Consider the following 24,355-nt stretch of genomic DNA (forward strand, 5'->3'; position numbering starts at 1 on the left):
AGCACTATGTGGAAATGTCTTACTCTTCAGTGCACTAAATGTGTGACTTTTCATGCATTTCATGATTTTGATTCAAGTTTTGGTGTGTTCTTTAATCTTTCTGTTGCTTCTCACAGTACAATTTCAAGGAAAGATGGTTCTAAGTTATTTTATTATTTAATTACAGTAATTTTAGTTCTGGATTCCTTACCTAGTTCTCATTTTGAAAAAACTGTTTCTTCTGAGCTGCAAAATTTAACATGTACTTGCTCATTCACAGAGTTCTGTAACTTTTCTTCAAAAACCTGTATTACTTTTTCTTATGAGAATGCTAAACTGCCTGAAGGTTTGAGTCTTGGTCAATCTTTTTTGAATGTTTATTTCTTCTATGCGAGGTATTTCCAGTGAAAAGTGTGCAGAAACTGCTTTTGGACTAGGAAATGCTTTTTTTATATATAGTACTCTCTTCGAGTGCTTATCTATCTGTGCCCTGTGTTTTTCACTCTGCTGTATAGCATGTGTGATTGCCATCTCTTCTCCTGTTTGTGGCCATGGGTAGCTGAAGATGGGTCCTGAGAGAACCACATACACAGTTACCAGAAGGACTTTTAATCCATCATAGCGGTGCAGTGGTTGGTAAAGGGCTCTAATGGACCTTGACTGTACAAGCTGTTCTGATCTGTAATGCAGTGGATGCATTACTACTTTTCAGGCACACTTGTTAGGAGGTGACTTTGTCTGTGCCCTCTGCTCTGAAGTGTTTAGTGTGCCTGTTCTTGATGAGCAACCTGATCCACAAATCCTCAGCAAAGAAATGCCTTTTCCTCACCTCTCTGGATAGGTCTCTTTTCTACATCTTGTAGTCTGCATTGGCAGCCTGAAGGGAGTTACATGCTTACTGTGGAAAGACTAACGGGCCTTGAGTCTTTTTGGAAGGATGGTAGTGAGTGGGAGGGGAAAAAATGGCATGATGATGATACTTAGTTCTGAAAGAGTCCCAGAGAAGGCAAGAGAACGTAAAAATGAGGGGAATAGAAGTGACTGATTCTGAACATACGCTGGTTGTAGACAGGACTAGTCTGCAGAAACTTGATCTTGAACAGAGAAGTTTCAGTGCTGAGAAGGTATCATTAATGTCTGCCCTTCATAGACTGAACATCAGGGACAAGCCAAGTTTGTGTGTGCTGTTGGGATTCCTAGGGAGATTTGTGCCAGAAACGTACATTTGGACTGACTTCATGTCTTGTATGATCATTGAAGATGTTTCTGGGCTGGATTCTGGACATGTGCCAAATCACCGAAAAATGTATTTGCTTAGTGTCCCTTAACTTTTTGGATACTTGCACTTTGTTAATTTCTCTGACTCTTACAGTTTTCCCAAACCAAGACTTGGTAAATGCAAGGATAATTTCTTTGTGGGATACCTTGTGTGCATTCAGCTGTGAAAGTAATCACCCCCACCTTTTCTGACAGAGGAATGTTCCATCCGCTTAACTGGTGCTTTTCTGCTTTTTGAAGTTAGAACCTTTAGCCTTCTGTCTGAGTTCAACCTTATCAGTCTGAAAGACATGTATTTTTCCCACTGATGCTTTGTAGCAGTGAGAACTTCACCTTGGTGTTCACAGTAGAAATTCTTCACAGATTTTATAGACAGCATAAAAATAAAAAATATCTCTGACTTGACTTGGTTGCACAAGTTAAAAATCCTCTCGGTGGCTGAATGGTACAAGATTTATCTTAAAGTTCCATTCCAGTTTGTCCTATAAAGGTAACAACTGCCTGCAAAATAAAATGTGTAATTTTGGGAAGAATAGTTTCCTTACATACCAATCCAGCACCCCCCCCAGCATATACAGCAGAGCCAGGGAATCAAGCGGAGCCAAGTTGCAGAAAGCTTAAAGGGAATGCTCTTGATACACATCTGGTATGTTCTAGAGTTGTTTGCTGATGCAAAATACAGTCAGTGTCACTAGTTGTACATCTTGGGCTAAAAGCAAAATAATGCAGATGAGATTTAATTTTTTAAATATACTTCATTGTGTTTGCAGCAAAGGTGGTAGCAGGAGACCTCATAGGACAATAGAGTGGAAACTGAGTTGACCATTTGCTTTCAGTGCCTCTTGTGGGAAATTAATGTAATAAGGTTCTTACCAATGTATGAAACTGTCAGGTTCGTGTTTCGGAGTACGCAGATGCTGTGGGTTTTTTGTGCCCAAGTGTTAGACTTTCCCCAGCCCTGCTAATTAGGGTGAGGAGACAATGCCTGCACATACAAACTTTGCCTTGTCACTGCATTACAGCCTTACAAAAGGAAATGAAATTCTAGGTTAATTCAAGGCTCAAAATAGCGTTTCTCTTGCAATATGCATTACTCTTTCCTTGCCACTTTCTTGTCTCCCTGTTCTACATGGAATATTCCATTCATTACTGCTTAGGAAATCAGTTATTTTGCAGTCTGCAAATGCTGAAATGACGTTAGAGGAGAAATACTTGTTTGCAACCAAAATTATTTTTGAACAAATGCTTCATTTTAGAAATTGTAACCAGCTAAGAAAAGCTGAATTGAGATTTTTTGCTGTAAAATAATTTTGTATTGCATTTCATCAAATGATTCCCTGTGATGCTCATGTGTTAGGTAATCCTGAAAGAGGAGTATATGAAATAGAATATGAGGAGGTACTTAACTGGGATGGAACAGGATTTGACATCTTTTGTAGGATATTTTCAAGGATACATTTAAGTTTTTCAGACATAGACAATCAAAGTAGGTTAAGAATCTTTCATGAAACTTAGAGCATTTGTATTTTAGCCTGCTGCTTTTTCTCCACACTGTTTCTACCTCTGAATGAATCCAAAGGGAAACCTGGCACTCACTCCACTGTTTTGACTATTCAATAAGTGTGCTCTTTCTCATTCTGTTGAGATGGTGTTTAGCTGTGATTGAAAATAAACCTTATTAAATGTTTGGAAAGATACCTGCTATGCTGAAACGATGGATTGCTTATGCATTGTAACAACAAAGGTAAGATGATAAAGCTTTTGATTAATGCCTATAATCTTTGAAGTTCTTGTTGAATCTTTCGGTTTTTGTCTAATCTTTCAGGTTTTTTTTTCCTTTAATGAAAATGTTTTGGTGTTTTTCTAGTGTTGATTTTTTAACTTTAAACTGCAGATATTGTCGAAATAAATTCTGTAGTTGTTGCTAAGAAAAATCATAGATGTTAATTCTTTGAAGAGCTAATTATGCACATATTGAAAAATTCAAGTGTAGTAGAAGGATTTATTTTCTCGTTCTGCAGTTAGACTCTCTTCTATAAAAATTCACTCTCTTTAAACATGCTAAAATAGTAGTTTGCTTTTTATTTCAGAATGAGGAATTCTAAATGATGTTTTATGTGACCTTATGTCACAAAGAGAAGAAGATGAATGGCAAGTACTGTTAGGGATGGTTATATTTCAAGCTGCTTTATTATCTTGATATTTTGCTGCTTTGAGATGAAAACGCCCAGATCACTTAGTGTCATTTCTTCTGTGCTAGGATAAAGTTTTATGTATGTTCATTTTTAATACACCCCACTTGTAACTGCTGAAGAGAAAATCTGATGCATAAACAATGTATTAGTAGTGTGCTTGTGAAATATTGACTTCATGAGTTTTTGTGGAGGCTTTTTATTTTTCTTCAAGTGGTAAACTTGTTCTGTATTGTTCCCTTTTCCTTGGATGTTTAAATAGTTTCTGGTTTAATTTTTTTTTTACAAATTACTTTGACTTCTAGCATTCTTCTGGATAATTTGAAAGCATGAAACTTGTTTATACAAACATCCTTCTCAAAAAATATAATAAAATTGAGCGTCTTTGAGAATATTAGGTGGATTTAATGATAGCTTTTATAAAAGAAAAGTTCAAGATGCTTCTCAGTTCTGTTTGACACAAGAAAGCAAAGGCTGATTGGAATGAGTGAAGTTACCTTGTCTCTCACCAGCAAAGGAGTCTTTCTCATGTCTGAACTACTGGGGTTTTTTTGGAAGTGAAACATATCCTTTTAAATCACATTTGGGTGATAACATTAATTTGTGGCATTTCTGCTTTATTTATTTTAGAATATTCTCTTTTGTGCAATGAGATTGGGATTGGATATTAATTTCTTGACTTTAGTTGTATTGATATGTACTTTAATTTTATTGTACTCATTTTAAGAGAGGGATAGATCTGTCATTTTTATAATTTTGTGCATTTGTTCACCTTCTCATATCTACTTGTCTAAGAGCAGAGAGACAATTTATATTGGCAAGTTAAGCCAACAGAAAACATTCTGAGAAAAAAAAGTTGTTTTTTAATATGATGAACTTAGCTCTATGGGTGTTAAGGAAGTAGGACTGCTCACAGAAATGTTGCAGGGGAGAGGGAGAGATCATCTAAGCACAGCAGAGTCTTACATGGGCTTAGACTGCTCATGCATTTCCACCTGGAGGTATCAGCACTTAATCCTTCCTGCCTGCTTCATGTGAAGTTTTGGCCTCATTTAACTAAATGCTGCTGTAGTACCTTGTAGCTTTAACTAAAGCTGTTTATTTAAAATGGGGCTTATAAAAGAACTGTTTACTTCCCTTTGTAGTGTGGTATCTGATTACTTGAAAGTTGTAGTCTAATGAAAAGTATGTTCCTTAGTTTTGTGCATAAACCTGTTTTTCAAATGTTAAGGAAAATCAATGCATGCAAGTAAGGCAATTTTGAAATCACCATTAAGCAATGTGATGAGATTAGTAATAATGTTTAAGTGCTTCCCCTTTCTCCACCTTGAGTGGAGGAGTATTTGAAACTCTTTATTTCTGACGAGGGAAGAGAAGGATTTGGCCAGCAAGAGGAATTTCCTAATGAATTTGAGAAATCTTTCATAATTTGATCTTTGATAATTCTGTTTTGCTTAATTCGGAATTAAGGTCTAGTCACAATGGGTGAGCAGGTCCTTAAACTAATTTCTGTCCTGTCTTCAAAGGTCTAAATGGTTTACTTTGCTCAAATCTAGTGCAAAGAGTACTGATTAATACAGTATTTTTTTCTCTTTATGTGGGCACATTTGGTTTGATGTAGGTAGGCAAATTTGCATCACTGCAACCATGGATACTATTAAGAGCAGGCACGTGGGCTGAGCTTACAGTAATGATTTTTATTTAAGTCACAGTTTTAAATGAGTTCATGGCATTTAAAAATACAGAATATGAAAAACCATTGATTTTTCTAGAAAAAGCTATTTTTGAGCAGTCATTCTTAGCGTGTTTGTTCCGTAGTATACTTCCAGTAAAACAGTTGAATTTAAAGTGAAAATGATGTAAAATTGCTTTAAATAATGTTTCTAGTCTGACTAGTGTGAAAGAACGATTGTTTTGTACCATTTTTATTCCAAAACACTAAGAAGTGTCCTGGGCTGCACCAGAGCAGTATCACTGTAGTCCAGTACTGGGTTTTGGCTACTGTCAGAAACAAGGTATCTCTGGAGAGGGAAAGCGGGTGTGATGTATCAACCTATTACTAAGGGAGAAAGTTGAAGGGTTTTTTCCCAAGTTGTTAAATTTAAGCTGTGAGACCTCATAAATTCTGGGTTACTTCTGTTCTGGGTGAGCACTGTGTTGTGGCTGCGAGGTGCCTGAGCACAGGAGCACAGCTGCAGCCGGTGTGGCTGAAGTGGGAAAGGTGACACTGAATTTGTAATTCCTGCAGATTTCCTCACTTGGTTGTGCACTGCACTGTAGCTCAAAGTCCCACTGTTGTTATTGTCAGTTTTTGGAATTTCCCTCCATTTAAGTGAGTTGTGCCTGACGGAACATGCACTGGCAGTGATCTCGTCCAACCATCTGCTTAAAGCAGAGGCAGCATCAACTTAGACCAGGTCACTTAGGGCTTGGATTGGGTTTTGTAAACCCCCTTGCCCTGTCTCAGTTTAAAGTAGTCTCTCTTCCTGCTGTGCACATGGGCCAAGTTTTGTTTTCTTGGAAGTCTCCTCTTAGACATTAAAAGGCTCCTGCCAAGCACCTTTCTCTTTGTTGAAGACGACCAGTTCCCTGAACCTTTCTTCCTTGTGCTTCTGCCAAGACCATCTTGGTGGCTTTCCAGTGTACGTGATCCTGTATTCCAGATGTGATCTGACAAGTGTTTGAAAAAACATGAGATGTTGCAATGCAAGTTTTAACCTTCTAAAGCTACTGTGTGTGTAAAACCTGAAAGCTCCAATGTTGGTAGGAAATAAAATATGAGAGGCAATTGTGTGAAAACAGAAACAGTTAAAATCTAAGCTTTTATATATAAACTTGATGGAGAAATTACTTGGTGGGCCAAAGGAGGATGCTTTCTTAAGGGGAGGAACAAAATACAGAATTATGAATTTAAAATTGTAGAAGAGATGTAAATGCATTATATGGGAAATTATTACACTAAAAGCTTAAGAAATACATTGAGGCCTTAATAGTCCACAACAGCCCTTCCAAGTTGGCAGTGTGAATGATGTGTCATGATGGGTTTTGGCCAAGAACTTCATTTTGCCAACATTCCACGTCCTCGCTAAAAAGCAAATTGCTTTCCAAACATATTTGATTGGAAAAAAATCATAGTTATCTGGTGAGCCAGTTGAGTAGTGCTAATAATAGATCACTTGACTTTGGTGCGCCATCTGGTTGTAGTGTTGAAGAAATGGGTGCAGAATTGGTCATAAAAGCTTTGGGAAGTGAAAAAAATGGTGCCTCACCAATGTTGGCAGCACCAGCAGATGGTATGAAATTGCTCTTGCATGTAATCTTGAAGTATAATGCAATGCCAAAGAAACAGCTGCCTACCAGATAGCTGGTGTCAAAATCAAGGATGGTTGTCTGCAGTCTGAAGGACTGGCCAACTTTCATTTGGAATAGGAGACCAAGCGTGGGGAATGTGTGCTGTAAATGGGTTTAAAGGGTATTTGACAAAAACAACAAGGAATGCAAGCAGAGAATACTGACCTTGTGGTCATACCAGGAGAAACTATGTCCCAATTGCCTGCATTTGTGGTTGTGAACAAGATTTTAAAAAATTTGCAGTTTTAATGCAAAGAATGGACTTTGGCAGGGGGTCATGCTTCTACTCTACATGGCAAATAAAGAAGTCCTGTGCAACATCACGTAGCATGAGATTGGTTAGATCTGGAGGTTGTAGTTAAGAACTTAAGAAATACTATATTTTGGATTCTGTGGATGGAACTGAAGGTGGTTTCTCTTGAGTTTTGAAGATGAATAGGTTTGAAGGTGATAAATGATGACAGCAATAGTGATGAAGATGGCACAGAGTGACAGTGGAGGAAATGCTAAAGGGACCTGATAAACAAAATCTGAAAAGCTGTGCTGAGAAAGTATGAGAAAATAGACTGTCTTAGGGCAAATCATTAGTAGATGTTCTTACTGTCTATCGAATAGAAGAATATAAAAACTTTCTGCATTTAACTTCTTTTTCAGGGGATTCTCTGAATCTGAGTTCTCTTTCTGTTAACATGTTATTTGGTATTCTCCCAACCAACAACAGTTTAAGACTCAAGGACTTCCTGGGCCAGAGGCAATTGCTCTGTAGTATTCTTTGGCTTTCTCTTACATGGATTGTCTGTCTCACCAAAATGCACATAGAATACAAAACAAAGGTAGAAATCTGTGGCATGTACTTCTTATACAGAGCATCTCCAGAGATATAATCTTTGTTTGATTGCTATTTCTAAATGACTGCAAGTATACAGGGTCATTTAATTGATAACCCAAAAGTTACTAGAATTGTGTAGTTATTCAGGCAGAAACATCAGTGAAGTTTGTTGGAGTTTGTGTGCTGGAAGAAACTGGATACCACGTACCTGAAGTGTTTATGTGAATCTGATGAATTTCACATGAATCTCTTTAGTTGGTGTGTGTGTGTTTGTACTTATTTTTCCTTCTGTTTTAAAAATAAAAGCTGCTAATGAATACTAGATATAAGAGACAAATGAGTTGTATATGGTTACTGCATCAGTTCCGTGTATGTTTGGTTAGGAATTGATTGAAGAGTAGATAAAACAAATGCCTGTTAAAGGTCAGTATTTCCAGCAGTTGAGTTACACAGCTTGTGGACTGACTCTGAGAATATGGTGTGGAATATGTTTAGATTGGAGATGCTGAATGCAGTAGTAAAAACAGAGGATAACTTTCTGAAATTAATCCTAGAAGTAAGACCCCTTCATATCATTTTCACAGCTCCATTTGCCTGCCTGGAACTGTGTGGGTTTATTCAGAGGAGCTGATGATCATAACCTGGGTAATTTTCCAGGTAGGATTAATGGCAGCAGAGTAGTGAAACATTCATTCCTGATCAGTTTTGCTTTGCTGTCCTGTTTACTATGGGAGACGAATTCAATCTGTGGCTTCATAAGTGACAGTGAAATTTGATTGCTGCTGCTGAGAGTGCTTCTACCTCCTTTTATTCACTGCTCACCTGCCGGGAACCTGGAGAACTTAGTATGGTTTTGTGCTGACTACTGAGTGAAGGCAGCTCATGGAAAAGTCAAATAAGCACTAGACCTATGAAAAGGTAGCTGTGGGATGGAGAGTTGGAAAGTGTTGAGCAGTTCAAGTGACTCAGATGCCTGTGAAAAGGCAGGTAAAGTGGTAAGACTTAACAGCTCAACAGCTCCTTTTGGAAGGAGAAGGTGAGAAAAGCAGTGATTATCTCTGCAGCAGAATCAAAATGTTTGCTCTGTTTGGCTCTTGCTTATGGAACTGGACCCTCAGAGTGAACAACTTTGGCAGTTTCCTGTTGTAATGAAAACAGTGGGTGAATAAATGGAGGGTTGTTCGTAGTTGGGCATATGGTCTCCAACACGATTCCTTCAGTAGGCAGAGGTATTTAAATTTCTTGGTGGCAAAAACCCCAAAAGGCTTCCTCCCTTATTTGAAGTGAGATTTCAAGCTGGCTGAGCTCACTGGTTGATTATCTGGTATGCTGCTAGTCAGATCTGTTTTACTAGCCAGCACTGTGCTTGATCACTTCTTTTGTGAATGCAGTGCCTTGCACCAGGGCTTTAACGTGAGGGATGTTTTTACACTTTATTTGAGGCTTAATCATAGTCTGATGTTTTGTCAGTGGGTATTACTCATACTTTCATAAGTGGGAATAACATTACTTGAATCTCATTCCTAGGACTGGTATTTATCAGACCAAAAAAAAAAAAAACCATGGAAGACATGATCAGGTGGAGACCATCCTTATTTAAGTGATATTCAGCCTTGTTAGGTTTGTGAGTTTTTTCAGGTGGTATGGTTTTTGTTGTTTTGTGGCTTGTTTTTTTTTTTTTTTGAGATGTTTCTTTGAAGACCATAAGCTGCCACAACTTGGGTTTGGAGGAAGCAAGGACACACTAATGAAATTCTAATATATACTAAAAGTGTAACTGAGAGCTGCTGTCTTAAAGGTCAGTGTGGGCAGGAATCATCAGCATTTTCTGAATTCATCTAAATGCCCAACAGAGAATGAACAGGCTTTAGAAGGTTTTAGTGACAAATCCATATTGCCTGGAAGAATGATTCCCTCCCATCCGCTGTTAAAACATTAGAACAATAATTACTTCCTTCTTTCAGTCTTTGTGCCCTAACAGTGGGTTTACTTGTGCCCACAAGTACTAAATGTTGAGGACATTTTTGCTCTAAGTGTGGGGTTGAGTGTGCCAGCCACCAGTCATGGTTCTCTCAAATGTGCCATTGAGATGGAGCACCACTGCAGGGTATTCTCCCTCCTCTGTGGCCTGTTCTTCTTAACTATTGGAAAAATCGTGTGATAGTTGCATTTAGCCACCTGCATTTAGCATAACTTTGTTGCCTGGTGAAGACACCCCCCGAGGATGCTTCGTTTGCATGTTGTGTGTGTGACACAAGATGTGCCAGTGGTGTATCCCAAGCTCCAGAGCTTTTCTCTTAACCGGACTACAAAGGCTCTTCTGACTTGGACTTTCCAGCTGCAGGGGTGGTGGGTTGGCCAAACATGGTAGCAATGAATCTGGAACTGAACAGCTGCTTCTTGCATTCTTGCATTTATATTTTATTTATCAGTATAATAGCTCTGTTGAAGTCCTTGTAGTGTTATAATGATGGACTTAGTCCATTTTTCTTCTGTAATTAAAAGATAGCCTTTCACTTTTGTACACTCATTATTTCTTTGAAAATAAATAGTAATTCAAAACTGTGCATATTTGACTTGTGGTACATTCCTGTATCTTTTTGTAAATGTTTTACCCAGAAGGAAACTTCTTTCTTCCGTCTGCTACTTTTCTATTGGGGAAAAAAGAAAAACCTCAAGCCATTCACATGTGGTAAAATGAAATTATTTATCACACGACTGAGCCTGAAAAATCTACTTTGGTTGCTTTAACTTTAGTTTAGAAAAGCACAATAATAGTTAATTCAGGTACAGTTCTCTTCAACTCAAAATGAAGAAGAGATGTCTGTCATAACTCAGCAGTCTGAAGTGATGATGCTGTTGCAGTTCATTTATAAAAGAACAACTCCCCACCCCCCAGATCACCTTTCTGCTGCTGTTTGTAATTAAGTTCAATAATAACAGTTATTCAAGAAGGGAAAAGTAGGACTATTTTATTATGTGAAATCTTTTTTTACCTGCTATGTTTCCTTTTCCTTCAGGCTAAGGAAATGGCGAGGGAATACTTTAACTAGCAACTTTTTTTTTTAATTGAAGTTTGACTCGTATGCTCTAAAAATTCCAGTTGGGATGAGGAGGAGTAGTAAACTTAGTGATCTGTTATTAATAAATGCATCTTAAAAGCTGTATGTAGAAAATTTCCTGGAAATAAACATCACTTGTATGGTGAGAAATGGATCAATTCTTTATTTCCCAACTTCCCAATAGGTTGTTTACAGGATCTGATGTACACAGCTGGTTTTAGGCAAGGAACTATAATTCAGGTGACTGGAGAGAAGTCTGTAGTTGGGCTGGAAGCAGCATGATCTTTATAACTCTGTTCCTGGTCTTATTTTGATCGATTGAAATACTCCTTGGAGACCATCAGGGTATTTTGAGGAGGTGGAAAAGTTCTGCTTTACAGTGTTATGTAAGTGCCACTGCAAACTGTACATTCCCAGCTGGAAGTACTATTAGAGCAGTGAGGGAAATACTGTCTGGGAAGGAAGAAGCTGCAAGAGCTTGTCTTGATGACATAGGGAATATGTTTCCAAAAGTGAAAGATGCCAGTGACTTTTCAAATGCGATGATGTTGAAATGGGAACAATAAGAATTAAGCTAGAATAAATTAAAGCTGGAAATCAAAAGGATCCTTGCTGCTAACGTAATTAGTTAATAAAAGGCTGTTATAACAATAATGTAGATAGCACGAGCCCATTATGATGTAGCTGGATGATTTTAAAGGTCACATTAAGTTGTTTATTATGGGTTTAGGTTGTTTGAGAGGCTTAGCAGAAAAATCTGTCTCATTTTGCATGATTTTCAATGAAAAGCACCAGCTTGGGTTGGATCCAAAAATGAGGATTTTTAGTCATCTCAAATCCTGTCAGCACTTATTTGTAGCATATTCTAATGTAACTCTACTGTCACAAGGATCGGAGAAGTAAATATCTGATAACGTTAAACAGGAAAATCAATTTCAAAATAGGATTATTTCAATTTCCTGCCTACTAAGTGGCAATCTAAAAACCTTTACTTTTTTACCATTAATTAAAATGTTTCTTCATCTATTTATTCAGAGAATAAATTAAAAATGAGGTTTTGTGCATTGATTCACCAGTGCACTGCAATTTATAAACATCACGTTGAAACAACTTTGGTACCAGATTGTGACTGCAATGAAGGAAATGGAAAACTTTTTGGCAGAATCAATTTGCTTCTTCTCAGCTTTTATTTTTAGATCAAATCAGATGCTTGGAAATCACAGTGAATTTTTTTTATTTTGGTTTGTCTTTTCAGATTGAAGTGTACTTTTGTAAAAGGAAGACTTTGGAAAAAGGAATATAATTTAATCTAGACTTTAGTGGTTTGCATCCTTATCTTTAAATAAATGCTGCTGTTGCCAACAGGGAAATGCTTTCGAGTGGCAGTGGAGAACTGCTGCCCTCTACTGTGTACAATGTGCTTTTCTTAGATTAACAAATCGGGACAATGCGGTATCTACTGCTGAGAATTTGGCAAAGCTTCCTTATCCCTCCGAGATTTGAAGTATGTGAGGATGTTCTTTTGAAAGGTAGAGAGGATCATAAAAATGGAATGTTAACTTACAGGTTACAGAGCTGGTATTAGTTTGTTGACTTGCTGACCAAGAAGCTGTAAATCTTGTTAATATTATATATATTTATATTTCTATGTTATTTTGGGAATTTCTTTACACAGTTAAAATCCATCCAGATCCACTGTAAAAATATATACAAGCGGCAATTTTAGTTAAAATTGGATTATCGCAGCCCTCAGCCTAATTAATGATTTTCTGTAACACAAGAACTGGCAACACCAAACTATTTTTATTTTGGTGATTTTTTTCTATAGAATGTCTTAAATGACTTTTGCAAACTCTGACAAGTATTGTTTGTATCTCATTCCTTTCTTAGTTTAAACTTTTGTGTCCTCAGCAATCCATAAACATACAAGAAATGTGAAAACTTTCTGACCTGCATTCTGTGTTGTATGGCTTTTGTGCACACTACCTGGCAACACAGTGCATTAAACCTTGTGTAATTTCCATTCCCTTTCCCATTTCCTTTTCTGTTGTTCCTGTTTGTCATTATGTCAGTGTGTCTCTAACCAGTACTGAAGATGCCCAAGGGAAGCCTGGAGTTGATCTGCTGTTCTGGTAGTAGGTGATGCAAATTGTGTCCTTCAGAGTTCAGGACTTCCTTAAAAATGGAGTTGGATTTGTAGGTGATCCTTGTGGGTCCCTTCCAACTCAGCATATTCTATGACTGGCAATTCATCTTAAGGCTTAGTTTAGATGGTAATAAAAGTTCTTCACTGAAAGGATGGTCAGGCATTGGAATAGGCTGCCCAGGGGAGTGGTGGAATCACATCCCCAGAAGTGCTCAAAAGGCATGTGGATGTTGTACTTGGGGATATGGTTTAGTGGTGAACACAGTGGTGTCTGGTTAATGGTTGGACTTGGTGATCTTTGAGGTCTTTTCCCACCCCAGTGATTCTATTCTATGATTTTAAGTGAAGGACGAGTGCCCACTTAGTTGCTGTCCCACTCCAGCAGGCAGCATGTGAAAGATTTCCTGAGATAGTGATTACACTTACACATTTTTATTAGACCCTAGTTTGTTGATTTGCTCTTTTGTAGTTCCTTTTTGAACATTTGTTATCCGTGGCAATGAGTTCTGCATTTGCTTTCAAACATCTGCGGGGTAATTTAATTGTCTGCTAATGCCTGTGTTGTCTTAAATAGTTAGTAGTTGCATTTTGTATGCCTCTCCTCTGCCATTCATCTTTTTAAAGACTGTGTATCATGTTTCTAACTCAACTGCTTGCTTTATAAGGTGAAGAGCTTTGGCAATTGTCTTCTCAGATGGAAGCCACTGAGCACCTTTACCCTTCCTGTTATTCCTATACTTTTTTGATTTTTGTGTCTGCTTTTATCAGATGAGATGATCAGAAATGTCTCCAATAGGCAAGATTTGTGAGTATCTCAAAATTATACAGAGAAGTAATACTTTCTGGTTTTCTGCAAGTTTCTTTTTTGAAAATTGGAACTCTAACTTTGAGCTAATAGCTTTGCTCTACTTGGTGGTTTAAAAACCCCTCTATAATTTTAGTTAAGGTACTATTTTCTAGGTGTTTTAAAGGCAACACGGGGAGAGAGAAGGGGAGAATGACCTACATTAGCTTTAACATGCTGTCACATTCACTCAGGTATTTGGGTCCTAACTGAAGTCATTTCAAAGCTGAAGTAGGGCACTATTTTCTGTAGCAAGGTATTGCATCTTGCTAAAACTTACTAAGAAGAAATACTCTGTTTTGAACAGTTGTGCAATTAGTTTGCCAACAGCTGCTGGTGTTTTTTAAGGACTGGTGCCTGTGTTGCCCTAGATTCCTGCTGAAGCGCTGTGGTTTAGAAACATGTATTAATATGCAGAAGCTCTGGGGTCGATAAGTAGGACCGAGTCCAGGATCAATATTTTGAAGGTTTGATTCATAAACTGTGGATACAAATCTAAATCAAAGTTAAATTTGATTTAAGCTGCCAACATTTCAAGCTTAAAAAGCGCACAGTTTTTATGCTTTAATAGTTGTGAGCTAATAGGTAACAAATATTTGTTACCTGTCTCTGAAGTTTTCTTGGATCATATTTATACCTCATTGCCAGTCAAAATACTGCTGCTATGTTTTTTGCTATTGGAAAGGTTGTTCCTTGTACCTTCTGTCAAATTATGATGTTTCAGGGGAGTGGAGGAGCAGGTTGTGAAGGCATTTGTAACCAAGGTAGACTGGAGTAAGCTTGTGGTCAGGGTAATTGGTAATAATAAAGTGTATAAAGCATCACTGCTTGAATTCTTAGCAAAGTTTGGCTCTGTTTTGACAGTGATTTTTACTGTAAGAATAAGTGTTTTAATTTGTGCTCACTGACATTAAGATAATGCTTATGCTCTGAGAAAATGTGATTTGAGCTTCCTTTGTGGAGCTTCAGTTCATAAGTCTCTACACTTCTCTCTTAAACTGTTCTGTCATGGTGATTAAGTTGTAACTTGTGTTTTCGGTTTTTAAAAGCAGCTATAAGACCACCCTCACCCCCCAACCCTTTTTTTCAGCTTGTTAATTAACTTATTTTCTCCTTATTTGCAAGCTCTGAACGTGTTACTGCACTGACTAACATATTAATGAGCACTACATAGGAGAACGAATCCGCTAACAGCAGCAAAAATACTTTGAGAAATACTTTTTTCTTTCCAGAAAAACTGGAAAGAAATGATACTCATCAGCAGAATCGTCTCCTACCCTAAACTGCTCATGGCTTTCACCCAAGCTGCTGTCCCACATGACTATTAGATGCATCTCTGTACAGCTGTTATTCCCTGTATCAGTGCATGGATTTTTTCAATCCTTGCTGCAGAACTCAGCACAGCTCCTTGCTGAGCTGCAGGAACTGCCTCCTGAGCCAGTGCTCCAGGTCAGAGGTCTCTGTTAAGGTCCTGCAGTTTCTTGTATTGGCCCCTTCAGCAGTGGTGTGGCCTGTTGGTCTCCATGGGGTGTGCTGTGTCATCATGCCAGCAATGAGTGACGGTGTTGAGCAATGTGGGCCCCAGTCCCTGACCTCAGGGTGCTCCGCTTGTTACCGCTGCAAGCCAGACATGGTGCTGTCAGTCACTTTTTGAGCCAAGTAGTCCACAAATTTTCAACCCAGTCTGTCTGTCCTGCCTGTGATTGCTTGACTTACAGATAAGAAAGCTTCAAGAGGCCCTGTCAGAAGCCTTTCAAAGCCTTGGTCTCTGCCTGTCTGTTCTGTGCCTTCTTGCAACTCTCCCCTTTACCTTTTAGTTTCCTGAAGGTAATAACAGCCTTCCTTACCTGTTCTCAGTTAATAACAAAGGGTAAATCACCAGCACCCTTGCCATTTGGATTGAGGTGGTAGTCCTTTCTTGTAAGAGGATTTGCATTTTAAGATGGAGAAAGTGATGGAGTTGAATGGATTGAAACTGTAGGCTAGCAAATTCTTTTATCCCTTGGAGTCAAAAAAGTAGCATTATGAATCTTTTCCCATTTAGAGGAAGGTTTCATCTCTGTTTTTGATATGTTCAGATTCATTAGAATGACATAAGACATACACTATTGGCATTTCTCCTTTAAGCATTGTACCAACTTGGTATGAAAAAATCTTTTTGAAAACAATTGTTTCCTTTAGAACCTAGTGACAGTCCTCTGGGTACTCAAAAATGTATGGCAGGTACTGGAGTACCCACCGAACAGCTCTGCTGTCTAGGTTCTGTCCTGAGCTCAGTAGACAATTTTATAATTGAAACGTGATTGGTTTTCACTGTTTTTGAAGCAGCAGGACTGATTTGCTTGTCTCTGAGAAGAGCCTTCTCACTGTCTGCAGAAACAGTTATTATTGTTGAAGCACTTCATCTCCACTGGCTATGAGAGGTTGTTAGCCTCTACTCTTTTCTGCTCTGCTGCTTTGATGTAGCACCAAATATGTCAAATTGCAGTCTTTTCTTCATGTCGCGTTAAGCAACATGAACAGCTATTGAAATGAATCTGAAGTAGTGTGAGGCTTTGCCAGATAAAAGACATGTATTATTAATATATTTCCTCTCACTCATTTTCAGTTGTTTATTACCAGTGTGCCCTTATTTTTCCAGTGGAGGCACAGATGCTTGATGATTGCTTTGAGAGTTATTCAGCAGCAGATCTTTCCTTGGCTGCTTTGCATGGACCATTTAGAAGGTATTCCCCTACTGAAAACTGCACTCCTAAAGAAGCTCTTTCAAAAAGATGGGATGACTCAGATTCTGAGCAATCCTGCAAGAGCTGAAGGATCTTGATATGTTATTCATACTGGAATAAACCTCAAAGATGTCCTTCTTTCCTCCCATCACACTCCCTGTCCAATAGTTCCTCCATGACAGCCTGAATCAAACTAGCCTTGTGTTTTAGCCCAGTAGGTGGTTAAGGAAAACCTTGTTTTGGAGGATGTGCTTAGCCTAGTCAGCCTGGGTCCTACAGGGAGTAATCCAGAGTGATAAATTAGATCCTTGCTCCAGCCTGGTCTTGACACTGGGGAGAACAATTCCAACTAATCACACCCTGCTGGATTCAGTTTTTCCCACTGAGTATGGCCTCGACAGTCTAACCTTGCTTGGCTGATAATCTTTATCACCTCAGATTAGAGTCCACCCACTTCAAATTCAGGCTGGGTGGAAGCTTCATTGAGGGTGTGAAGAAGGGATGAGACAAGGGTGTAAAGCTTTTGGCTCTTTCAGAAGGCCTGTTATTTATTGGACTTCTGTAGTTTATCAGTTTAATCTTTGGGATTTGGTGTCTGGTGTTCACTAGAAATCTTTTTGAGAGTTGAATGGACCATCTAGGGCTACATATGAATACTTTTTTCTCCTGCGTGGACAGATGCAAGCAACGCATCAAAGACAACTTTAGATTAATCACATACTTTTACTCTAAAAGTGATTTCAGCAGTATTTTTTTGAATGCAAAGATCTCATAGTTGTTAATTTTAAAGGACTTTTCAGGTCAGACTGGTGCTGGGTTTGTCTGGGATGGAGTTAATTTTCTTCACAGCAGCCCATATGGTGCTGTGTTTTAGACTGTGAGAAACACGCCAGTGTTTTAGTTAGTGCTGAATAGTGCTCACACCGTGTCAGGGCCTCTTATGTTTCTCACTCTGCTGCCCCAGTGAGAAGGCTGGGGGTGGGCAGGTGGTTGTGAGGGGATACAGCTGGAGCATCTGACCCAAAATGACCGAAAAGATACTTCATATACTTCAACATCTTGCTCAGCAACAACACTGGAAGTAGCTGTTGCTGAGGTTGGTCATTAACCTGCTGGTGGTTGGTGATTTGGCTTGCCTCACTTATATGTGTGGTTGGTTGGTTTTTTGTTTTTTTTTTTAATGTCCCCTTTCACTTATTTATCTTGACCTATGAGGTTTCTCCCCTTCCTTTTGCCTTTTTGATTCTCTCCTTCATCCCTCTTGGGGGGAGTGAGCAAGCAACTGGGTAGGGGCATACCTGCCATCCAGGCTCAGCCTACCACAGGCTGTTTCTAGACGTGTTTAATATGCATGAAGCAATGTAGTAGATTTTGATTTTAGGAATTTTCTAGTTGAGTTGTATTCTAATCATAGTACAGTCTATTCAGAATACAGTCACTTTTTTTCCTCACATAGATGTTGCTAATATAACAAAATAAATTTTTTTGCAGTGAATGTAACACAAGGTCAGATAGATGCCAATCTGCTGCATGTACAGTGTCTTTAATGGATCACACTTCGAGTATTGCAAAAGGAACAATTTATTTTCAGTCATTTCCTAGTCTGTTTTGAAGATATTCTCCTGACTTTCATGGTTTCCAGCTAGGAAAAAATAACATTGAGTTTTGGCTTTCATACTAGTCGTACTAGCCAATGACCTCTAATTCTCAGGAACTTCTTGTGTGGCAACTAAAGATGTAAAACATGCTCCAGTAGTGCTAAAATAATTCCAAAACATCAGAAAAATGGGAAGAGATTCCACTCCAGGCCTTTTTAATTCTGAAACATGAAATGGCCTCATACCTGCCTTAGAAAGCATGACCTTTTTGTCAAGGTGTGCTACTATTTTAATATAAACTACTATATACCATTTTACTAGACTTTCTCCCTCTGATATTCTTGATCTCTTTCTCATTATATAAATTCTGCTTGTTGTTGCTGAGGCAGCCTTATTCTCTTGCTGTTCCCCCTTCCTTTGGTGGGGATTTTTTGATATTTATTCTCTTGCCTGCTACCTACGCTAAGAAACTTGCACATGATTGATGTCCTCAGAGACCTCTGTCCTTCCAGTCAATTTGGCTGAAGTTAACCTATAGTGGTAGAATTACTAAGAGACAGGAACTGACAGATGAATGATATGATTAAATATCTTTGAAATCACACTTGGAATATGCAGTGGTAATTGTCAGGAAAGTTTTGTGAAGTTTTGCTTCTGAATGCTCTTCAGTCTGTCAGCTCATATTTTGAAGCCTGATTATTTTTGCATATAGAGAACAGCATAATGCAGACACGTCTGGGTTTTTTTCTCCAATATGGCATTATATTTCCCTTCTCTGTTTTGGACTGAAAAGAACTCTAGAAGCAAGCTTATACAGATGCCCATAGTGATGGTCACTCAGCTGGGAAGGGAAACATTCTTGACTGTTTTTTGGCTTGACTTATCAAGGCTTATGAAGGACCTCATCGGAATGATGTCCCAGATCTGTCTTATACGTAACAATTTAAGGCTTGGAATAAACTGGGAGAAAAATCACAAACACCCACTGAAAAGTTTCTATTCATAGGACCTGTTCTGGGCTTAAATGCCATTGCGGGTCAAGTTTAAAAAAACAAAGAAGGCAACTATTAATCAGATTCTTCTTTCCCAAGTAACGTGTCACCTGCTTTCTGAAGTTAATGAGGCTGTGGTATTCTTCAAGGTTTTGGAAACTTAAGACACAGACAGCTGTATTTACCATATGTTAATTGTTCCAGAAAATATTTTTCTATTGTTGGGGTCAAAACAATAGAAAGGAGTCTCAATTTCTGAGAGAGTTCAGTGATGATTATTTTGGGCACATATGGGTCAGATTGAGCGGGCAATGCAAATTTTATATATGAGAGTATTAAGCTTCTTAAGAAGGGCAGATACACATCAGCATTCTGAACTGGAGGTGCAGCAATGCTGCAAACATGTTTACTTGCCAAGCTCACAAAAAGGTGCTCCTAAGGTATGGAATCCTGTTTAAAGATGCCCATTAGAAAGGGAATTTTCAGCTCACAGTGTTTTCAGTAAATAAACCTCTTTGCCCAAAAGAACCATCCAAATGATTTTTCTGGTAGTTTAGGAGCATGCAGAAACAAGCAGGACATTTCTTGGCTACTCTCAGAATTGGCTTGGATGGTCATCTGATACTTTAGGGAGCAAGAACTGCAGAGCCAAAGAGCTTCCTGGGTGCTGATGGATGCAGTTTGCATCAGACATCAGTTGTTCTCAAACTAGTGTTCAAATTTCATTTGCCTTATAGAAAACGCTTATGAAATTACTACTCCTTGAGTAAGAAGTGATTACAGCCATTACATTAGAGCTCTCTGTTGGTGTAAGGTAATCTTAAACTAGTATCCAAGCTTTTTGGCAGAGCTCTTTATGAATTTGGAATTCTGTGTACTCTTTGAAGACCTTACAGACTATGATTATGCAGAGTAGAGGTTAAATGAAGTTTATTTGATTTAAATAATTCTGATAAGCTTTTTTTGTTTTTTAATTTGATTGTATTAAGTATCCCAGAAATCTACCAGGTCAGGCTTCTGGGAAAGAGGGACCTAAACTTGAGTCCTGCCAGCTTGACAGGTGCCTGCAGTGATACTTAAGGGACGTGTTCTGTCTGAAGAAATATGAAGGCCAGTATAGCCTTTTCCCCTTGGGTTTGGCACTCTGAACAGTTGGTACATTTGTCAAGTTAGACCTTCACTACTCATTTCATTACAATATCCAGGTCTTACTGCTTATGAGATTGCTGTTTCCTAACCTGTGTTTTATTGAGGATACAGGTGGAACTCACAGATCGATGAAATTGTTACTATGTGTGTTCAATCACGAATAGTTGGCAAGTGCTGAACTGAAGCATTAGGTTTCTGTGAAAGTCTTACAGTATGGGTTTTTTTGATGCTGTTTCTCTCTATCCAATATTCAAAGTGCTCAGGGAGACTTGGAAATAGGAGTTTCCATATTTTATGATAACAAAATGAGTCTTGGTCACTAATTAAAGATCATAATGATGTGGATATTTTTATTGTGCATATGGGAGCTGTACATAAAAATGGATTATTGCCAAGTAAACATTCAAACAAAACCTGAAATAAAGGCAATTCATTTTTATATAGCGTTTTTGTAAGAATGAAACCAGTCACTCTTCCTGGGAACATTTTGAGGAAACATGGAAACAGTGGTCTCTAACAGTAGGAGCCCAAGCTTTTATGTGATAATACAAAATACAGACTGATAAATGGGGAATGAGTAATGATAGGTAGCTAGGGAGTTAAGGGCATACTCTTCTTATTAACAGATTAGTCATTGTGTTAATACATTGTTTTTTGTGTTTTGAAATGTTAATTCAACCTTCAATTTCAATCAGAGCAATAGTTAAGTGGGGATATATTTCCTTAGAGTTCAAAAGTAGACTTAGAAATATTCTGTTTCATATGTTTCTCTATATGATAATATATGTTCATATTTCAGAAAGATTTAGGTTCACAACTATTTCTTTAAAAAAGCCTTTGAGCACAAATAATTGTTTTAAACAAGTGAAACCTTCATTACAGTTAAATCTCTGGCTTTAGTCAGAAAAATATGTAAGAATATATTTTAATTTTACAAGCTTAAATATTGTATTTTTAATCTTGTGGGCAGCAAGATGTGTAAAAGGTTTCATTTGTACAGAGGCCAAGACAGTTTTGCAGTGTAACCAATTTATTTATCTACAGCTGCAAATATATGACTGAAAGATTCAGATTGTTTATGTGGTCTTCATCAACAACGTAGATGTAATTGCCTGAAGTTACTTAAGCTTTCTCTTCTTTACTGTATCTTACTGATGGAATCCTTTGTAGATGTGTAGACTCTATCTTCCTCTTATTGATTCTTCTATGCCCATGGCACATTAGAGCTTATATTTTCTGCATCACAAAAAGCTATTTCTGCAACATTCAAGAAATGCTTTTGGCACTTTGACTTTATTTGTTGTCATGAAATTGCCATGCGTTTGACTGTGTATTATTTCAGTGAGAAATTATCGTACTACAATGTGATTAGAAGTATGGAAGTAAGACGGATTGTTGATCCATGGTGCATAGAAAAGGTTGTTTTGTGGGATAGGAACATTCTTGTGTTTGGCAAGAGACAGCTCTCTGTGACTGTGTTCCCCTTGTGCAGTGTTTCCTATTTCACATGTGTTGTTTGAGTATGTGCTCAGTTGTGCTCTGCCCTGCTGCTTCAGACAGAAGACTGTTTACTGTGACCCCCAGCCTGCAGAAGGAACATAAAGAGGTTTTAGTTGTTCCATCATCCTGTTTTACTTAGGGCTACCCGTGGATTTAAATGTTCTTGCAAGAAAACATAATCTAACTTAGCTAGATAAAGAAGGTGTATTTTTGTTTGGTTTTTTTTTACAGCCTTTGTTTCTTTTTCCATGACAATTAAGTTGAGTGTTAGATATTTTTCTTTGGCCCTGTCCCTACTGCTGCACTCGCATGCAGAAGATGACCTTCTGTGGGGAAATGATGTCTGAGGCTATTTGGTGAAAAATTGTAGGTCACTAGAAAGAAAACTGCTTATGAATATGGAAATGCTGTCATCGGTGATCCTTGGATAGTCTACCAAGAAAGAGGTCCTCATGCAAATGAAGTTTATTTTGAGGTTTACTGTGGGCTGAGTTACACATTTTTCTCCAGACATCTTGCCTTAGTTTTGGTTTCATCAATCTGCACATTTATATAAAGATGACTGTCTTGGTATAATTCATAAAGTTACTCGTTTCTGAGCTGGAAGTGTGGATGCAATTTTACACTACACTAAACTTGCTACCTCAGGGGGTGCTTATCGGGTAAACCAAATAACGGAGATGACTAAAGGCTGGAAAGGTTGGTGCAGGTGTAAACGTAAGTGAACAGTCATGTCCTAAAGAGGGTTTTTTACAATACCACTTCTAAAAATTAGAAATGATGGCTAATGTTATTTCATTGAAGTTTTTGTAAAGGCTGGTTAGCTTATGATACAAGAGCAGAGTAATTGCAAAGGACATGTTTTTGATCGAGTTCTGTGGTGCAATTTATTAAAATATATAAATAGATTAAAACCTGCAGGGACCTCTGTACTTGTAAAAAAAGAAAATAAAGTTTGAATCCTATAGAGCTTGGTTAAAAAAACAAACCCCAAACAGAACATTTTAAAAATAATTTTGCATCTTCGACTTGTTAGCACACAACAAACAACAACAAATCTTAAGGAGACTAGGACAGTATTTACTTCAGTTCTAAGGAAAAAAGCTTTGTTTTTTTTTTCAAACTCTTTTGTTTAAGTGTTCACATGTACAGTTGTTTGAAATGCTTTACCAAGAGCTCTTCATAATCTAATTGATGCATAGTCCAGATTGTTCAGATTTCATAGTGGTAACTGGGGGGAAAATAGCAGCTTCTGATTTCACTGTGAGTTGAAGTTGGAGAATAATCATGTATTTCTGTAGCTGTTTCTTTATTGCTTTTGGTAGACCATTAGGAATTTTACTCAGCAGTTAAAAACCATTTTTTTGACGTGTCAAATAACCTTGAATTTTTAATGTTTGAAAATGAGGATTAAATATCCCAGAGCCATTCATTTTGTGGTCTGCTGACACTTCCTTGAAGAAGCTAGTGTAAACTGCAGATCAGCAAATTCCCTGCTGTTAGGCTTACGACGTCCCTGGTTTTATAATTACACACAGCTGATTTTCAAATGGGTTTTCACATGCTCATTGGTGCAGTGCGAAAGCACCTTGCAGGGAGCGTTGGGTTTATCTCTATCGGGCCGTGTAACGAGTCCCTTGCTGCAACATCTCGCCCCTCCCCTAAGCAACCAGCACACACTGAGCAGTGGCTCTGCTGGAGTTGCTTCTGTTTTCATGGAGGAGATAGCAGTCCTTGCACTGCAGCAGGTGGAGCTGCCTTGGATCTAACCCGCGGTTCTGGCTGAGAGGATCCGAGTGTTACTTTGGGCCGTGAGACAGTTGTCACTTGGAGCTGGCGCTGACATAATTAAAGATAAAGCTGACTCAAAAATTTTAAAAATGGACACAGGATTTTTTCTTTGCATTTTTTATAAGGTCTGGTTTCTAACGTGAAGCAAAATTTTTCCTGAAGGATTCAACCTATTTAATATAAAGGCTTATTTTTGAACACTATGGACCTAGAATAAATGTCAAAGACAGGCAGCAAGCAGCGCTTACAGAGGCATTTTTCTGGAATCTCAGTCACGGATCGATTGAAGTGCACAGGGTCTGAAAAAATGTCTCCTAGCATAAAAAACTTGGATTGTTTTTCTCCGATGCTATGCCACTGTAAAGTAGCATGTACGAACAACACAATATCTTTAATGTTTGGATGTAAGGTGGGTCTATAAAAGGACTTTCCTGGAAATGTAAGCTGCATTTAATGGATGATTGCCTTTGTGTCTAATGTAACTGTACCTTAAATTTCTGGTAAAATAGTGTGTATTTTGTTCCATGCCTTACTCAATTATCCAAGCTCTTAGTGATGGTGACAGTAGTAATGAATTATCATGCCTACTGTTTAGAGATCCCTTTGAACAACATTTTGAATTTACTGAATGCCGCATGTAAAATGTCGTCATTCTCCATTAATCAGCATTAATCATCATGTAATCAGTTTATTGCACTTGGCTTTCATTTTCTTCAGCTGTAGAGAATTAAATACACAGGAGACTTGCACTGAGATGCAGGGCTGGAAATGCCTCCTAACATCATATTGATGGAAGCAATTGTTAGTGGCAGGTTTGGGTTTAACAGTGCCCTCGGGCATTTAGTCATTTTAGGACTACATCAACTGTTTAGGTTGCAGAGTAATAAAACATATATAATTTGGTAATCCTCAGAATGG

General features: G+C 38.1%; 1 protein-coding gene across 19 annotated transcripts in view; it reads left to right on the plus strand.

Moving 5' to 3' along the window:
- The first annotated feature begins 2,434 nt into the window (after positions 1–2,434).
- DLG1 (discs large MAGUK scaffold protein 1) overlaps positions 2,435–24,355 on the plus strand; it is a 122,463-nt gene continuing 100,542 nt past the window's right edge. For 12 of the 19 annotated variants that reach the window (XM_027686150.1, XM_027686152.1, XM_027686158.1 and 9 more), the window contains exon 1: positions 23,346–23,846. In XM_027686150.1, coding sequence (XP_027541951.1) covers positions 23,655–23,846 — 192 coding nt within the window. In that variant the 5' untranslated portion in view covers positions 23,346–23,654. Of the gene's footprint in view, positions 3,002–23,345; positions 23,847–24,355 lie in introns of those variants that run through there. The other 7 variants (XM_027686163.1, XM_027686164.1, XM_027686167.1 and 4 more) reach the window with 2 other exon arrangements.

The sequence above is a fragment of the Neopelma chrysocephalum genome, unplaced genomic scaffold, assembly GCF_003984885.1.
Source record: "Neopelma chrysocephalum unplaced genomic scaffold, ASM398488v2 Primary Assembly neopelma1_70, whole genome shotgun sequence".
In the NCBI taxonomy this organism is placed as follows: domain Eukaryota; kingdom Metazoa; phylum Chordata; class Aves; order Passeriformes; family Pipridae; genus Neopelma; species Neopelma chrysocephalum.